Raw genomic sequence first — 18,864 nt, forward strand, 5'->3', positions numbered from 1 at the left:
TAACACGGCAGCATGAATCCACTCCGTCTTGTATGGTTCAGGCAGCTGGTGGGGATGTAACGTTGTGTGGGATAGTTTGTTAACACTTTGGCATCGTTTAAATGCCCGAACCCATCTGGGCATTGTTGCTGCCCAGCCTTTATCACCACAGTGTATCCATGTTGATAATTCACCGTGCTACAAAGCTCATGTCATGTCTAACTGATTTCTTGACAATGAGTTCACTGCACTCAGCCTTCACAGTCAATCCATTAGAGCCCCGTGGTGCTGTGGTGGAACATGTGCAGTAACTGTGAGAGGAGTTATAAAATCTCTGAGAAATGTTTCCAACACTTCACTGGTGTGAAGAATTAATGGAGTTCTGAAGGCCAAAGCCGGTCCAGCAGTATTGGCAAAGAGTTCCTAATAAAGTGTCCAGTGAGCGCATTTCTGATGCAGATGTTTAAAGTAGCATAAAAGTTAAACAGCAAATCAGATGAACGGGTCACGTGATAGCCAGAACATCGACATCACCACAGTCTTAGTTATTCAATCAATATTTATTGCTTAACTCAGTATGTATAGTAGTTACAGTCCCTGCAAGGAAGTGACTGACGCTTTGCAGCAACAGTTAATCAGCCACTTTCTGCGCACACAGAGCAGAAAGACAAAAAACATCAGGAAGCAATTCATTAATCTCCTACAGCCCCACTGCTTACTGCACGACAGCAGTTAACGCTTGCAGGCTGTAAGAAGCTGAGCTCGATTTAAAACAATCAGTTTCCCTCTATTCCTCTCCTCAGAGTTGGAAGGTGCTTCTGTCTGAATGATTATTTTCTCGGCCTTTTCTTTCTATGATTTTCTCTTTTATTTGTTTTTAAACAGACAACAGTCAGTGACGGTGGATTAAAGCAGATCGTGTAATTATGAATACAAAGACACCCACGCAGGATCCGCAGAAGAGAATTATTGTGAAGAGCAAGAGTGTTTTAATATCTCAGGTAGTCGAATATTGTAAACAACCCAGTCAACAGATATGTTAAGTGCATAGGCTTATCGATTATAGAAACTGCTGATGATGCAGAAACACAGTGGTATGCTTGCCTGATCAGAGCCAATCCAACAGGTCACCACAGACACTCAGGCCCACTTGTCTGATAGCGGCTGCAGCCAAAGTCATGTCAAGCTGAGGAACAAGACTCGAGCAGCTGGGACATCATTCACAGAATAACTGTAAGGCAACCATTCAGCTCTCTGAGCAGAATAACAAACAGTAGTTAACATGATGTACAGAAACAAGCTGCTCACAGGAGGACAAAAAATACAATCATTAGCTGGATTTAAAAAAAAAAAAAAAAAATCAGCAGCCACAAGACCTGGTTGCTGTCATAGGTGTTCACACTTTTCTTTTGTTCATGTGCACATCTTTTAGAAACACGTAAAATGACAGAGCAGTTCATGCTATTGAAATGTAAGGAAGGATCCGTTTTATTAGCACAAGTATGGCCGCGTGTCTCGCTGCGGTCCCTGGATAAAGCTTCAGTTCCCTTTCGACACAACAACAACTCTGCTGAGAACGGTAGTGTACAACAGGAGACAGTTGCATATGATTCGAAAACACCCTGCTTCTTTTTTGAAATTGACAACCAAGGCAGAAATTTTTAGTCTTACACATGTCATGAACACACTGGATCTAGCTTTATTTGGGAATATCATCGAGTAATAAACAAATGATTTCATATTAGTGTCAACAAGTAGTCATGCTGCTCCCACGTACAGCAGTCTTGCAGTGAAACGATCGTCTCCCTTTGTGAATGAACTACAGTCTCTTGCACAAGAGTTGCTCCTGTCATTGCACTTTAATTTAAAAGGTACTAAAAACTGTGCAAATCATACAAACACCACTCGGCTCTTCGTCTTTGGTCCTGTTGAGTCACCGTAGGCAACTTACGGTTTACAGCAGGGAGAGTTTTGAATCCGCCCTCAGCTTTCAGTGAGGTAAAGAGTGATGGCGCGCGGCGGTCCCTTCTGTCCATAACACAGCCGTAAAAGCACTTAAAGATTTTGAAATGTTGCATAAAATCAAATAAAAAGGACTAATCTCTGAAATCAATCCAGGCCAGGATCATCCACACATGCACACGCTTGCTGTTGGTGGCTTCTTATTTGAAGCCTTAAAATATCACTTTTTTTTGTTGCCCATCCACAGTGCAGCAGCCCCAGTATGCAGGTCAGCCATTAGAGGGGAGTAGGTTAGCCAAGATGTTTGCCAGTGCAATTTGAGGTGGAGGTGATGATGGTAGTTGAAGTGGTAGGGACTGAGGTCAAGGTGAGCGAGGGACAGTGGGGGGGTCACGCATGTGGCTCCCCCACAGAGGTAGAGCCGTTGGCTTTACTCTTACTCTTACTCTTGCGGTTGAGCATGCGGCTGAGCGTGGCTGTTCGGCTCGCTCGCTCCACTGCGGCCGGAGACTCCAGGTAAACCAGGTCATTGTGTGACTGGCTCATCCCCGGGTCTTTGCGCTGGTGACGACGTCGGAAGAAGAGCTTGGCGCTCTTCTGCAGGAAGCTGCCTGTGGCAAAGAAGAGGAAAGGAAGCAGCCTGAGACGTGGATAGTGTCAAAGTGACACCACTCAAGGAGACGTCATTACTACAGATAAAAAACAGGCACGAGTAGTATTGGCCTAAGCAGTAATGGAAAAACTCATTTAAAATAAACAAATCAAAAGCTAAAGCAGCAGTGGTACAGAATCGGTGTTAGTTGGAAACTGTTACTGTGAAACACTTGCTGTGGATTGGATGAAAAATGTGGCTTAAATAGCAGCAGAGCTGTAATATTGTGTTTAATCACCAGCTAACACATACTAATCTGTACCAACAGAGAGCAGCCTCATAGTCCAGCCTGGCTACAAGCACCATTCCTCTGCTTCCACACTTAAGGAGCTCCTGTGTTATCCTCAGTATCAGTGGATTAGTTTAGTCAGTACAAAACAATAGAAACTCTAAATAGTATCAAAACAAATAAATGACAAAGAAAAAAGGAGGCATTCGTGTCCTCAATTTGTAGCACACTCCTAAAGAAGAACGCAGAACAGCATCAGATCTTCTCTAGATGCTTTTGGACCAAACACGAGGGGAACCGCCCACTGGAGGGAGCGACCCTCAGAGCCTTCGTTCTGTGTGCAATAGGACCTCTAAAAATGTGTGACACGTCGCACAACAAAAGCTACAAATGACTGAGGGCGTTGTAATCAGAGATGTGTGTTTGCCGGGTTTCAGTGGTAGCGTGTCAGGCGCTAAAACTGATAAGCTCAACGGTTACAACCAGCCTGAGGAGGAGGAGGGGCTCGCAGTGGCGCTCTTCACCTGCTATGATTCTGCAGCGTCACAGCCAAACGGTGGAGCTGTGTGTGTGCTGCTCTGACACACAGTCTGTCAGGTGTTGTATTTTCTTGTCAGCTTCTACATTTCCGCTGCACATTGCTCCATCGTGTGTGGATGCCCCAGGCAGCAGTTTCAGAGGAAATACGGGCAAACTTGCTCTTCAGCGAGTAAACATCTTCTTGCGTTTCCTCTAAACTTCAGTTTGTCCATTTTTTTTACTGAAGCAGCAGTTAGCATGTTATAGCTATGTGTTACTTATACAGCTGACGTTTTTTACTCAAAGTTTCCTCTTGTGACAGAGTGAAGTGAAGGCGATACAAAAAGGTTTCTAAGAGCTTTTATGGTTTAAAGACACGAAATACTGGAGAACTCCTACATGGCTTAAAGAGTTATGATCAAGTTCCTGTGGTCCGAAAGCACCTGCCAAGTGACTAATATTTCATATTGCAAGTGAAATAAATACCGAAACATTCACGGCACTTCATCTGTGTTGTACAGCCACAAATAAAAGACAGTCGCTGCTCAGAAAAAATTAAAGGAACACTTTTTAACCAGAATAAGTTAAATAATTCAGCTTAACTTCTGGGATATTGATCTGGTCAGGAAATGAAGTTAACAGAGCACAAGCCGGGCAACAATGAGACAGCCCCCATTTCTACCAGTGATGGGTCCAGATCTGGGAGGAGATCCCCGGGACACCATCCATCACCTCATTAGGAGCCCTGAAGTTGTCAGTCATGCCTACAAACACAAGGGGGCGCCATACAAATGACTGAGGACCATTTTGAGTCGTTCCAGTCTTCGATTTTTGGGCCGTCTTTGAATTGGTTGATCATTTTCAGTTTCATCAAACGATGCGGCACCCTTTCATCCCTAACACATTACCCAGTGTCACTAAAGATATCAGCATGATTTTTTCTCCAATCAGAGCTGATGTTTTTTCAAAGTATTCCTTTAATTTTGTGAGCTTTTTTTTTGCAAACTGATTTTAGAGGAACTACAAAAGTGAATCTCACCTTGTAGAAAAACACTGTTATCTATTCTACTGCTAACAGAAACTACAGCGATTAGAATACCAAGAATACTACAAGTAACTCATGAAGTAACTTACTCATACAATGTGTGCTTAGCACTGCTTTCCTCTAAGGTGGCAGTGACGACAGTTCGGAAAGGAAAGGTTCAAAGAGTAGAGGGGAAGCAGAAAGGAGAACACAAAGAGAGAGTGCATAACGAAGGAGTGGCTAACAAACCCCAAACAGCCAAAACAGATCAAGTTCTGCTTGTAAAGGCATTATTTTTCTTTTCAGGATTGTAAGGTTTAATAATACTCCTGTGAAGATTAAAAATGCATCGAGAGGTTTCTCACCTCTGCTCTTCTTGCAGCTCGCCTCAGACACACACATGGACAGTGAAGCATTGTCTTGTTCCTCGCCAGTTTGGCTCTCCCAGTCCTCCGGAGGCCGCCCTTCAACTCTGGGACCTTCCGTGGGCTCCGACATCTCCGGAGGGGTACTAGTCCCCGATGCGATCGCTGTGGTCACATCCTGAGTAGAGCTGCTCTCTGACATTGATGCGTCCATTGCTGCAGCGTAACCTGCCATCATAGCCAGCTCATCATCCTGAGACAGAGGCGTCTGGGAAATAAATCACATTCCCATTAAAGCCATATTTGTTGTGGAGCTAGTGTGGAAAGCCCAGGCACAATGAAGGGTGCTAACAACATGAGAAGGCCCTCGCTGCTGCAGACAAGGCACGGGCTTCCATTTAAAATCCACTTCTCTCCTCTGACGTTATGAACCACAGGTTATGGAACAGATTAGCTTAAAAAGCACTCGAGGAATCTGAGTTCCAGAGTATCAAACATGCAAGATTGGCTCCAGCTGTGCTTTTGTGCTATTTAAGCTGAATTACATTAAGTGGAAAAAGTACAAGTACAAGGAGCTCATAATTACTTTGGCGATGCCCGAGATGATGATGGTACTCTTCTTCACCGGGGACTTGAGCTTCTGTTTAGCAGACTGGTGGAGTTGTCTTATGGCGGCTTCGGCCACAGGGTCTGTCCCATTGAGCATCAACAGCTCAGTGTCGGAGGAGGACAGGGCCTTACTCACAGTGCCCCCTAACATAGACACCTGCTCGGAGACGCGACGCTCCCCCAGCTTGGGCTTGTTGACCACGGCCTTCTGGGCAGGATCTGAGGAAGCAAGAACGTCTCACTGTAGTTTCATTCATGTAAAGGACTTTCAGAACATTCATTTTTGTCAAATTATGAAAATGACCGAGTTGAGTTGCCAACTAACCAGCATCTAAAAAGCTGACTGGGGAACTGTGCTACTCTAACTTCCCTCTATTCAAAAAACAAACAAAAACTCCTGAAGCAACTCTAACAGGATCATTTATTATACAATACAGCTGTGTAAGGAATGTGCAGCGGCCTCACGGTTTCCAGGGCTTTACCTATATTGAGTGGGAGTGGTCGACCCGGCTTGCTCTTCACCGCTGTGATCGTGGTAACCACTGTGCCACAGGGCATGACCGTGCGGTCCATCTCCACCCTCTTATTAGAGGCTGGGGTAGGAGGTTGCCAAGACCTCACCTCACTCGGCTCCAGGTAGGTAAACTGAAACACACGATTCAAGTTACTACCCAAACTACGTGTAAATGAAAACAAGAGACACATGGAAGGAATTCATCGAAATCTGGTGATATTAAAGGAAAACATGCGATAGAAAATGAGCTTTTTAGGTCTTACGTCAGTAGTCAGTGATCCGGTCACTACATCTTTGGTCACGAGTTCAAATGTACGCTGTCCTTTGGGGTGCTTCTTCACAAGATCAAAAGGCACCAACACCTGACCAAGTAAGGAATCTGAGACAGAAAACAGCTGATTTAGCCTGCTACACAGAAACACGCGCTACGAGAGGCACAACGTGTGAACTACGTTAGTGGTGTGTGATACTGCATGTGTTGGTATCGATCCGATACCAAGTCAATACGGGCCAGTATCGCTGATACATCTCAATTCATTCTCATGACCTTCAGTGTTTTTTGTGACGTTTCCTTTTTTATTATTAAACAGTTAAAACTCAGGACATAATTACGACAAAGTTTATAATTAAATAGAAAATGCTTTATTATTGATTTTTTTAAAGAAAAATCTGAAATAAAAAGTGCTCGCAAACCGCTAAACAAAGTAAAACAAACAAGTACTGTTGAGAAACTATAATACAAAAATTACAATTAAAATCCTCAACAACCGGTAAAAACATACATGTTTGTAAACAACTTAACAACCCCCAAAGTCACGTCACGTGACAGCGCAACATCGAAACACAAGAGGGGGGAGGGCGAGCAAAGCGGGCCTGCTCTGCGCTGACACGGGAGCGGCGAGTGCGGCGACCTGGCTGTTTCCTCTTTGTCGAAACCACAGCATCGCAAACAAGAGCGGAACTTAAAGTAAAGAATCGATCTCACCAGGCTGGTATCGATCCGATACTGATGCCGACTTGGTATCGATACAGTCGATACTTGGATCACTAAACTACATGACTCTTCATTACAGTAAATGCAACACAAGCATCGACAGGTAAGTGGCCACGGCAGAGTTTTTCTTACTCTCTGGAGGATGTCCATCGTTCGTCAACAGAATATTGAGCTCCTTCGATCGTCCATTCAGTTCACTGGTGAGAGAAGAATATTTTACATGTATGTGAACGGTGTTGTTCATCAGAACCACCTGCGGTGGAGTCAGCGTTCACACTTACAAAATAAACGGCTGGTCCCAGGCAGGACTCGTCGTGTTCTTCGAAACAGAAGTGTTGAACCTCTGAGGAGGATCATCTAACTGCAGCACACACAGAGGGTTCATGCTGCCTGCGAACACAAAGTGTCATCCAAGAGCTGACTTTAAAGCTTTCTTTCTTTCTTTTTTGTGGTCAGCCACTTCCACTCCCTCACTCTAATGGATAAACACGGGATCACTTCACAGAGTATATATGATGAATTATGCAGAGATTAGAGGAGGCTAAATGAGCACACATTTTCTTAAGCACTTATATGAATTTTAGTGGCCACAAGCTGTGAATCAGAAGCCTCACAGATAAGATTCAGTGCTTTACAATACAAATTATTAAACAACACTTAAAACAATACAAATGAATAAAACGACATAAAAGCCTGCACGACCGTAAACACCCGGCAGACAGTGACTGATTTTCAATAAAAGGAAGGAAGATGTATATAGTGAAGTGTCAAGTGCTGTGTCATGTCTCTGCTGTGCAATATGGAGTCAGACCGAACGCTTTCGGGGACGTCTGCAGCCCCGACAACTGCTGACTCACACTCAGAGAATGACTCATCACAGGAACTACCCAAACAAAGTTGTTGTGGGTGGTCTAAGACTTCATTACTGGACAATCGTGTTAACAGCCTATCATCAGCACAATCTATCAAATGCTCTCTGGCCTCATACATGACCACACCCTGGCACTTTGTTTATGTGCAGGTCTGTACCACCACGCTGGGCGTTGTCTTACTGTTGTGGGTGTATTATTAATATACTGCCATCATTGTTTAGCTTTGACCAGTGGATTACCTAAAATGGAGGGGTGGGAGTGGGGGGGGCCTTGTCATGCAGCGTTGGCAAAGTAAATATCAGCCATGCTGCAAGCACAGTCCCACTGCTGCTGATTCATTACCAAAGTCAGCTACCCTCTAAACAACCTTCTCATTACATCGTCGTGGTAATGCAAATAAAGAGCGGGCAGTTAAACACTGCAAACAGTGCGTGCAGTCTGATGAAAGGAGCTAATTCAACTTTACAATAGATGTCTTTAAAAAAAGTCCTTTTGGTAAAAATACAAAGTCAACACGGCGGGTGTAGGATTCTTTGTTTGTGACATATATTGAAGCTCATGTTTCTCCGCAGCTTAGTGTGCAGGACCCAAGGTAAATATTATCTGTTAATAGAGCGCTTCTGAATGAGTTTACATAGCTGGTGCACAGATAACCAGCGCAGGTATTATTTTCTTATTACTACTTTGCTGACACTCCTGCTGATGACGCTAATGCTTTTAACATAACAGAACCTCTTTAGTTTTAGACACGCTGTACTTGGACCTAAATGTAGCCGTTAGCATAGGAAACATCATCAGCTTGAAAAATTCAGAATTAACATTAATTTATAAGCAGACGCACGACCGACCTGCAGCATCTTCCTCCTGGTTGAGTGTGACTCGGATGTTTTTCACCAGCAGCTTCCACTCATGGGCGCGTGGGGGCTTTGGGGGCGATACCACTTTATTCTGGCTTTCCTATTGGAGAGAGCATGCAGTGAGTACATACATAAACCTACAGCACAGATTTAGTGAGCGCAGCATTACGAGCAGTACTGGAAGCACGTAAACGAGCAGAGGCCTAAGTATGCTCGTGTCTTTAAACGAGAAGCGTCTTCATGTTTGAACAAGGACTCTCTGCAACACGACCCCGTTTCCACTTTCACATGTTGATCATTTGCATTGGCCTTTCTATGATCAGGGAGAATTTGCATCAGAAGCACCGCTGATGAATTTGCATTACAAACAGGCATCATCTACAGACAAAAGTGATTTGTTTTGGTCATTTAAATAGCAGCGTATCTGATGAGCTTAATGCTTAAATAGCTTCAAAGCACTAGACTTATTTTAACCAGCATGCAAATCTATATGGTTGTTTTACATTACGGCTAAAACTGCCGGCTAATTGATCTTGAACATTTTAAATGTTACGCCACAAAGCGACTATTTAATTTCATAAACCACAAAATTCAAATCATCTGGAAACTTTGGGGTCCGATGACCAGATATATAAATGTCAATAATATCGACTTTTTTGATCAGAGGAAAGGAAATTCCTCTGATCAAAATAAGAGTTAATCCCACTGCCTCTCATGTAACTCACAACTATATTTGGACCAAAAAAGAAAACTTGTCATCCTGTATCAAGTAAGATCTAATCAGAAACACGTGAAACAGCATCATGTGATGGTGGGTTGTGAATAATAACCTTCAGTGAATCAATGCTGCTTTAGATGAGCAGTATTTAAGGTTGCAACAAGAAGCAGTAAGAGCGCAAACCACAGCCAAGGAACTGGCCCTCTGGGCAGCATTACTTTTAAAGGAATCATAATGTATTTTGTGTATCTTCATACTTCTTTGTTATTTATTTTTTAAACTTTTATAGAGCTTTTAGTGCAGTAAAATTCAGATAATGGCAACGTGCATGACGTTTATTGATCATACAAACATTATGTATGAGTAGGTTATGAATAACTACTGATTTGCAAATAACTGGACATAAATATAAAACATTATACTACAGCATATTTCAACCTAACCAGGCAGCTCGTTCTCTTGACACTTCTGTCTTTAACACACCTTGGTTCAGCTTGAAAGAAAGGCAGGCGTGGAATGTAAACATGAGATCAGAGGTGAGACGTGACACTGAGATGCAAACTATAATGTGATATTTCAAATCTCAATATACTGGTATCATTTTCTAAACTTACTGATACAAACACAAGCAGTAGTTTCTAAAGGTAAAAGACATTTTACGACAGTTTGAAAAGGTCACAGGTCATATTTAGAACGCTCATACATGCCTATATGTTCTGAATATAACAACTGCTTTAAGAAACATAGTTTTAAGTAGCATAATTGTCACTTTGACCCTAAAGGAGAGGTCAGAGTTCAAACACCACACTTGTAGGAATCGTAATTTCTAAGATGAATTCTCCACTAACAAATCATAAAATTGTTTTGTGTGAGTCTGGAGCGTTCGCACGACCCCCTCTACACCCCGGCTGTCACGTTTACAGACAAAATGACACAAACACCCCTCTCTGGTGGAAGTAATTATGAGTCTGGCAGCCTTACATCAGACGTGACTCGTTCGCTCACCTTGACCTCTGAGGCCTGAGCAGGCCTGCAGCTCAGCAGCACAGAGGGATGCGACACACACAAAAGCTGCTTCAGCTGCTCCTTTATGGCTGCATTGTCCTGACAGAAAGAGATTATACCTCATATTAATCGAGTAAAACTAGAAATGTAAAGTTCTATTTGGTGATAAAACAAATGTCAATTCTTTTAATTCCATTTTTATTGGTTTCTAAATGGTTCGACTACTGTTTGATAATGAAACTAATGAATCTTCCTCTCTCAAAGTGATTTCTATGAAGGCTGTCTGTCACACAATTTCTTTATATTTTGGTACAGCGAAACATTTCTTCCCATGTTAGTGTGTGGCGCATCCTTTGGTTAGGTTTATACATCTGCGATTCTGCTGCTTTAAGATTACCTGAGTGAAACCGGGCATCACCTGAAGCTCCTCCACCTCTAGATGAGACACTTCCCAGCTTACCTTGACCTTATCTTCAGATTCCTGCATGTGTAGATGAAGCTGGGGAAGAGAAAATAAAGAGCTGCCCTATGACTCATCCAGTACTCATCAAATTCACAGAAAGATGAACTAAAACTGATTCTCTGGAGATGAAGCGATACACCAAACAAGGAGCAGCTCAGTATGTGAGGTGGGCGTGGAGGAACGAAATCAGCGCAGTGTTTCCCGCACAATTCTATTTGTGTTTCAGCCGGTGGTGAGTGGGTGGTGTGCATACCTACGCTTTGTGAAAGGGGTCATATTATGCAAAATCCACTTTTGCATTTTTTAAACATAATTTGCAGTTCTCCAGACTAAAGAGGCATCAAGGATGCTCCGTTTACAGTTTTCCCTTTCTCCTTGGATCGCAGCGTCTCCCTCAATGAGCCCATCAGATTTGCAGCGGGTTATGATAAGCAACCTCAATGCTCCTCTCCAACCCTCGGTAATAATTCAAATATATCTGAATGCAACCAAGTCCCCAATAAAGCTTCTATTTTTCTGTTTGTCTTATCACAAATAGTACAACTCGAACAACAATGAAGCTGTGAGACAAACTCGCCCTATTAGGATGAAAGTATCACTTTTAAGCCATTTCAAAGCGGTCTGTACATACTTATGTTGCCATGCAACTACATGACCATACTCGGAAGTTAAAAAGAACAGCTGTTCTGGGATTTTTAATGTGCAAAACAGGTGCTCACAGGAAAAAAAGCCACAGCATGTGATCAAATAGTCTTTCCTGTTCCTAACATGGTGAAATGACATGAACTACGTACATAATAAGAGACAGTCAAATGTTCACAATTCTGAGAAAAAGAAAAAGTCCCTCAGTGCTTCCTTTCTTATCTGTTAGTGGAAAAAAGGGAAGGAGAAAATGCTGTTCCCAAAGCGCCATCATTCGATTCACAAAAACAAACAACACGACTGACAAGGAACACATCTCGTACCTTTTATCTTTTGAAATGTTATTGATGCGTTAAATACTAATCACCACTCGCCAATCTGCTAATCTATATTTCTTTATTTCAATTTCAGCCTCAGATCAAAGTGGTGCTTTTCACCTATTTGTCCTTGTTCATACAGCCTACATAACAAAGTTAAGCAGCCTGTTATAAATGCATAACTCTTTGTGAATTCTCCTTTATACGTTTTACTTCAAAACATGTTCCAAGAAAAGCTTTTTAAGGAAGAGGTGTTTTATCTGCTGAGTGATCAACTGAATGCACTGTTCTTACTGGCTGCTTTCCATCACTCATCAGACCTCTTCTGGAAAGGGGTGTGGCCTGCAGCAGTACTCTTGAATATAAACAACCTGCTACCTTATACCAGCGGCACAAAGTACAGAACAGTTCAATTGTTAAGTGCATTGTGACAAATGAATAACTGAAACACATATTTAGCTGCCTTCTCTGTCTCACTGCAGTCTGCAGCTGGCTCTCTTATGACCGGCAGACTTTACAGGGTGAGATTACCATGAAAAGCATAAAAATATTTTTGGTTTATTATGAAACTGTAGCAGGCAGAGATGATAATGGGAAACACTGCTTGTAGGATTTTAGTCCCTTACCTGAACGTAAATAACATACAATCAGTGTGTTACGCTGACACCACTAATGACAACATTAGACCAAGTTTTTGTTCATTTATTGACTAACAAAAGAGAAATGCTACTTGCTTAAGAAAACTAGGGACTCTTTTCCACATCTTGAATACATCATTCTGTTAACCTTTTCCAAACTGAAGTCTTTGGATGCGATTACATTTCTAATGGGATTCATATGGCCAGTGTGATGTGAAATCAGGAGTAAGGAATGATTTCCCAGAGCACGCTGTAATTAGAATGTGATGCTTTTTGCTGGTTGTATAACACTAACTACACAAATGCAAATCTGAAGTGAAGGAATAATCTCTGCTTTTGAAATGAAGCCATGCCAGCTCCATATAGGCAAAGGTACAAAGGTGTGACATCACACTCCATCTACTACAGATCATCACTGGTGAGTTTTTCATTATGAGGCGTGTCATACTGCCGTGTCCCTCATCAGGTCACGTGATACAGTAGTGCATTTAAAGACAAAGTACACTCAGCAGCACACCTTAATGTAGTGACCGTGTTATTATGTCCATTAAATGCCTCTGTCCCACATGCCCATGCACTCCTATCATGAGCCACGAGTATTCTAGCTTGGATCTGAGTCAAAAGCTAAAAAACGCTCCAGTGGACGGATGGGAACATTTGAATAAGCTCTCTGATTTTTCCAGACTAAGCTGAAACAGTGGGAGTGAAAAAGACAGACAAAAGGCTTCCTTTATGTCCCTGAAACAACGACTAACCCACGACCAAAACAAAACCTCCTCAACACCTGACTTTAGCTTCCAAACCTCTCACACTCAGGTTGTATTTATAGCACAATTACTTCAATGGAAGAGCACGTTAATTAGGTTAGAAATAGCCTTAATACAGTTGTATTAGCTTACATAGACACAAGCAGTTTTTGCATTTCTGAACATGTAAATATGAACCTAAAAGCAGGAGAAAGCCTCCGGACACGACCCATTACACATGCCAACATATCAACTTTGGCTCCAATTTATTTCAAAATGCTAGAGGAGCGTTAGGAAAGGCTGAAGGTGAGCTGCAGGACTCCATTTAAGAGATCAACGCAGACAGTTTTGATAATGACAAATCAAGCAAATCACTGCAATTTCCAGGTACAAACAAGGGAGTCTTATTTGGATCATAACTTCATCAGTTCTATATGGAAACAGGCCTCAAAGGGATGTTAATGAGCTGTTTGGGACATCTGCCAAGGAAGGAAAGATACCCCAACCATTTAATCTAATACTGCTGCCTGCAGTGAGCCAATGCTGGGCAGCACATCATGTTCAGTAAAAGCTCCCATTAAACTAAATCACTACGACTTCCAACGGATTTAACTCTACAGTCTAACTGTTACAGACATATTCTACAAAAGGAAATCAACAGTGTTATTTTCCTTGCAGTCTAAGACTTCACAAATTTAAGAGTATTTACCTGCAGCTCCAATGGAGCTATACACACAGTATATTTACAAGGATCTGCTGTAGCCATGGCTGTCGATGCAGTGCTCAGAGAGAACTGAAGCTTCTCCCCAACCACACAGCAGGAAGCGGCCTGTTAGGAGGACAAGGTGAGGCATTAGTTTAAAGTAAAACTCCAGAGAATCCTGGAGTTAAGGCAGTGACAGCATTTGCATGCTACTCATGTGGTTATACCATTTTAATGCAATTCAAATAGAAAGTAAGCCCAGAATTTTCACTGAACTAAAAGGTGCTGTATGTGAATGCATGTGTGATGCTTCATTGATAATGCATTCATGTGGTTTACTTTAAACCAGAATTATTGCCTTGCAGTTTGCATCAACCAAGCTGAAGTTTACATATCTGTCCAAATCTGTGTAATTCTCCACATCAATATCTCACCAAGTATGACCTCGCCTTCTGCTCCTGAGCTATGAGGTTCAAATAGGACCCCAAAGTGCTTCTGCAAAACATCATAAAATATCTCTTTACATCCATCCATCTTCCTAAGAGCTCATTCAATCCATGTTTGAGATTTGGCCATAGCATATTCCATCTGACTTTGGGTGACAAGCAGGGTACACCCTGGACACGTCAGCATATCCAATCCGATCAAATACATGCAAATGCTACACAGAAAAGCTTCTGTGTGCTTTGTGACATGATCTTTAACTATCAAAATCAAATTAGTCAATTGTTAAGTCGACGTTAGAGGATAAAGGTAAGACGAGACAAACCAAAAGTATAATCTCAGCAGCAGTTGCCAGTGATGGGCAGAAGTCCCAGTTAAACCAGAGCAATGTGCTAACATACTGACTTTGCATAAAACTGACCCAAAACTGGCATTTGCTTCAGGACAACTTCACTTTGAACTCTGAAAGGAAGGAAAAGAAGAACAACTCTGATAGATCCCAAAGGCATCAAGCAGTATAATTATCTGTGATCTCTAGTCGAATGAATGACATGCAACCTGAACTGAGTATCAGAGGTAGTTTAAGCTTTAGAAACATATTTACTCAGCAAATTAACACTGATTTCAGCAAAGACTGCATGTCTTTGACATAAGAACAGTATTAGAGGAAAGCTAAACATAACCATAGGTGCTGGTGTATTTCTGGCTGCCTGCTCCTCCTTAGTGCTGAGCGTGACAGCTTTATAAGCTTCTTACACACACACAACACACACACAGTGTGTGGTAAAAATAAACCTCTGCTCATTAAACTCCCTAGACTCCATAGAGTACCTGGTATTTTGGTCCATATCTCAACGATCACAAAGAAAGGAGTGAGTTTGCATTTAATCTCTGCAAAGCCACAAAAGTAGTGAGCAGTGTGTCCCTGTCTGACCTCCCAAGTTACAGTTTCTAGTTATACTTTCTAACACAGGTTGGCAAAAATGGGCAAACACTCTGACTAATAAGTGCATCATGGTTTATTCAAGTATAGTTTACGGTAATTAACAACCATATTTGCTGCTGATAAAATATTAAGTAGATTAGTTTGTCAACATTTAAATTTACTGAGAAAAGCCTGTAGTAACGTTGGAAAGTCGACAAGTCAGTGCTTGTCTGCCAAAAACATTGCAAAGGTGTTTTCCAATGTGAGAATATGGAGTGAGTACCTTGTTGCCGGCAGACTTCTGAAAGCTGGAGACCCTGCTAAGCGTGAGATCTGAAGCCTCGAGACCATCCTCTTCAAATGCCAGCAGAACAGCACCCTGACACGAGACAGGGCAGAAACTTTAAAACAACAAACACCTACTCAAAGTCTTGCAGACTCGGCGAAATGTTGCCAAGGAATCAAAATTATGTGGGCTTGCACGACATTGGCAGCGTCAATCCATAAGTAGGAAGGTGGAGAGTTTACACTACAGTGTCTCTAATATCAAACTGAGGGTTATGATTTAAAAAAAAAAGGGGGGGGGGAATTTCTTTACAGCACACAAGAGGAGATTTTATAACCTTGTCGCATTATATGCTACACTTTTATTGAAGTCACCTGCCCCACAGTACAGCATTGGCTTGGTGGTCATGAGACTCACCTTTCGCTTCCTTGCTTCGTCATTCAAAGCTATGCACCAAGCTCTTCTCCACTGACTCTTCCAGCTTTTCAGTGACAGCGCCCATCCCAGCAGAGCGGCGGCTTCCTCCTCCTCTGTCGCAGCATTGTCCCCTTCTGCTGCTCCCTGCTTATTTCCTATAAGTCTATGTTGGAAATACTGTACGAAATACAGTATAAGAGTAACCAGGGAGGCGATAAACAACGTGACCATACATAGCCACTGCGGATCCTCCAACCCAAAATATGAACTGGAACTTTCTGGGTCGGACATTCTTCGGGAAAATGATCGATGATCTGAGTTTAACACACCGGTTCCTCTGGGAATTTTCCTGCCAACCTCATGTTATGTATTTAATTAAGGAACGGTGGAATCAATAAATTCAATCGCCCAAAAATGATAAGAAGACAAATATCCACCTCCAATACAAATTCTGCTTATCGTTATCCATGCTTCAGTGCTGCCATACAGGGCTTCCAAACTACGCAAGCTGGTTGTGGAAAGCTAAACCATTGTCAAAAAACTAAAGGTAGCCTGCGTACAAATAAACCTGCAGAATAGCCCACTCCTCCTCTCATTGAATACGATTGTTAGCTTAGTAAGCTAATTTTCGCTACGGCTCGTTAACTAGCTATTCTTCGTTAGCTACTAAGCCGTAAAAGTTTCCCAAAACGGACTTATGCCCGAGCTTCGTGCTCATACTCCAACAGACGATATCCAGATAAAGAGTAACATTCCCGGGAAAACATCCTGCAGGAGAAGAGTGCAGCCTGACCCGGTGGACTACTTTCAGTGTGACTGTACAAAGTTATCGCTTCCAGACGGATATGTGGCACAAACTGTAACTCCCAGAATGCACAGCGACATTTGTGAGACGTTTGTTGTTGTCGAGACCTCGAGGGAACTAAAGCTTTTTTCCATGCTGAAGATGCAATTGGGCTTTTAGGATATTGTTTTTATTAGCATTAAGCTATTACACGATTAGATTAGTCCATGTTTAAGTCGAAATCAACGGAAAACAAATCCGAGCTGGTATTTTGAACTACACGACTTCCCGTAGCTCGTCCTGTTGTCCACCACTTCCTGTCTTGTTCTTAATCTGTTTGTAGTAGTAAACAATTAGCTAGCTTGCGTTTGATACAATGTATCAACGCTCAGTGAGCACGACTGTTATGTGGAGGTTGCGTATTATCGATTAAAACCCTGTTTTGTATTTTAATATACAATAACACACTGGATTAGATATTTCACGCCGATTTGTGAATGTAAACAGTATACCTTCGTCATCTACCGTGGTCTAGCTGCTATACAGTAGCTATCGTCGCTGAACTCGACTCCTGCTCTTCGTTAACAGACGTAACTAGACATTCGCGATGAATTGTCGCTCGGAAGTTCTTGAAGTAACTGTGGAGGCGAGACAGGTTGAAGAAGCTATGTTAGCTTTGCTGCACACAATTTTGCTGCACCGGAGCACCGGGAAATTTCACTACAAAAAGGAAGGCACCTACTCCATCGGCACTGTGGGCACACAGGACATCGACTGTGACTTCATAGATTTCACCTTTGTCAGGGTGTCCTCAGAGGAGCTGGACAGGATGATCAGGAAAGCGGTGTCTGAATTCAAGGTGATTGTCTGTTTTAACGCGTGATTTCTGACTCTCGTGTTGTGAGGCCTGTACTTTCAACTGTGCTTTTGTTGCAGGATGCTTTGAGCAACTCGGGCAGCGACGGCATGGGACAGATCTCCCTGGAGTTCTACCAGAAAAAGAAGTCTCGCTGGCCTTTTTCTGACGAGTGCATTCCTTGGGAAGTGTGGAGTATCAAGGTGAATGTGGTCAACCTGGCCAATGAGCAGGAGAGACAGATCTGCAGGGAGAAAGTGGGTGAGAAGCTGGGTGAGAAGGTGATCAACGTCGTTGAGGTCATAAATCGCCACGAATACCTGCCAAAGATGCCCACCCAGTCAGAAGTGGACAATGTGTTTGACACCACTCTTAAAGATGTTCAGCCATACCTTTACAAAATCACATACCAGATCACTGACTCGCTGGGCACTTCTGTTAGCACCACTATGAGAAGGCTGATTAAGGATACACTAGCATTGTGAGAGAAAATATTTATGGTGTGGATCTTTCATATGTTTATGGTCCTGCTGTCATTTCTTTTCTCTGTTTTGTCAGCTATACAGCGGAACAACGAGGCAGTGTCAGTATAATGGTGTTCTAATGTCTTTGTTGTGATTCTGGTATCATTTGTACCTTAAGAGACTGAATTATGTAATCTTCATTTTAACAATCTCTTGCTTGTGCAAGCTTTCCCTTTTCTCTCATACACACTAGCAAATAACCGTGTTTATCAGTTTGGTTCCTTAAAATGTTCTCTTCTTGATAATGTCATCAGTGCATTACTGTAAATTTTGAATAACAATAAATGTTTACGTTAATTACAGCCACAGCTCTTGACGCAAAACATTGCTTCCATATTATCACGCTGGATCAGTGTAAAACGTTTTATGCAAAAGATCTGGCAGAGTTTGGGAACAGATTTCCTCATCTGTGTGAAAACTTCCTCTCTGCACAGTTTCATGGAGAGTATGACCTTCCACATGGGGAAGGACAGGATTTCCAGTTTGCCACTTTTCCAAATTAAAGCAAACACTTCCTAAGTTCACTCCCTTGTTTCCAGCCAGAAACTGCCACCATGGCCTGCACTTTGAAAAACATCCCTCTGTTTTCAGGATAGTCTGCTTGCCAAGAGGAAAACAACATGTGTGTGAATACATTAGGTCAACATGTACATTGGGTATAATTATCTGCTCTCTAGTTTGAGGGGACAAGGTGTAGAACATATTCAAAAGCATTAATCACTGAATCCCTGTACAGTACTGTGAAAGTATTTGGCCTCAGTTTTTAAATGATGATTTCATTTATTAAGGGGAAAAAATCAACATACCTGGTCCCATGTGA

At 42.3% G+C, this 18,864-nt stretch overlaps 2 protein-coding genes across 4 annotated transcripts; one reads left to right on the forward strand and one right to left on the reverse strand.

The window, feature by feature from the left end:
- Nucleotides 1-520: 520 nt before the first annotated feature.
- c2cd2 (C2 calcium dependent domain containing 2) lies at nt 521-17,234 on the reverse strand. Of its 3 annotated transcripts, none has more exons than XM_026181856.1 (14): nt 17,177-17,234; nt 15,881-16,057; nt 15,461-15,556; nt 13,815-13,934; nt 10,697-10,798; nt 10,300-10,398; nt 8,568-8,676; nt 7,129-7,237; nt 6,980-7,044; nt 6,117-6,232; nt 5,822-5,984; nt 5,317-5,558; nt 4,731-4,998; nt 521-2,552 (listed from the first exon to the last, which is right to left on the reverse strand). In XM_026181856.1, the coding sequence occupies exons 1-14, from the start codon at nt 17,183-17,185 to the stop codon at nt 2,332-2,334; spliced, it is 1,896 nt and encodes a 631-aa protein (XP_026037641.1). In that variant the 5' UTR covers nt 17,186-17,234; the 3' UTR covers nt 521-2,331. The 3 variants fall into 3 exon arrangements, with proteins under 3 accessions (XP_026037641.1, XP_026037639.1, XP_026037640.1); XM_026181855.1 differs by lacking the exon at nt 17,177-17,234 and adding an exon at nt 4,476-4,506 and having other exon boundaries at nt 2,407-2,552; nt 15,881-16,843; XM_026181854.1 differs by lacking the exon at nt 17,177-17,234 and having other exon boundaries at nt 15,881-16,742.
- On the forward strand, nt 16,966-18,352 carry atg101 (autophagy related 101). The gene is made up of 2 exons (XM_026181857.1): nt 16,966-17,523; nt 17,601-18,352. The coding sequence occupies exons 1-2, from the start codon at nt 17,272-17,274 to the stop codon at nt 18,003-18,005; spliced, it is 657 nt and encodes a 218-aa protein (XP_026037642.1). The 5' UTR covers nt 16,966-17,271; the 3' UTR covers nt 18,006-18,352.
- Nucleotides 18,353-18,864: the final 512 nt, after the last annotated feature.

The sequence above is a fragment of the Astatotilapia calliptera genome, chromosome 10, assembly GCF_900246225.1.
Source record: "Astatotilapia calliptera chromosome 10, fAstCal1.2, whole genome shotgun sequence".
Lineage (NCBI taxonomy): Eukaryota > Metazoa > Chordata > Actinopteri > Cichliformes > Cichlidae > Astatotilapia > Astatotilapia calliptera.

Coding starts and splice junctions, on each gene's coding strand:
- c2cd2 (XM_026181854.1), bottom strand. CDS start 16,171: ATGTCCGACCCAGAAAGTTCCAGTTCATATTTTGGGTTGGAGGATCCG. Junction 15,557..15,880: donor ACGAAGCAAGGAAGCGAAAG/GTGAGTCTCATG, acceptor GTCTCGTGTCAG/GGTGCTGTTCTGCTGGCATT. Junction 2,553..4,730: donor GAGCTGCAAGAAGAGCAGAG/GTGAGAAACCTC, acceptor TCTTTGCCACAG/GCAGCTTCCTGCAGAAGAGC.
- atg101 (XM_026181857.1), top strand. CDS start 17,272: ATGAATTGTCGCTCGGAAGTTCTTGAAGTAACTGTGGAGGCGAGACAG. Junction 17,524..17,600: donor AAGCGGTGTCTGAATTCAAG/GTGATTGTCTGT, acceptor CTTTTGTTGCAG/GATGCTTTGAGCAACTCGGG.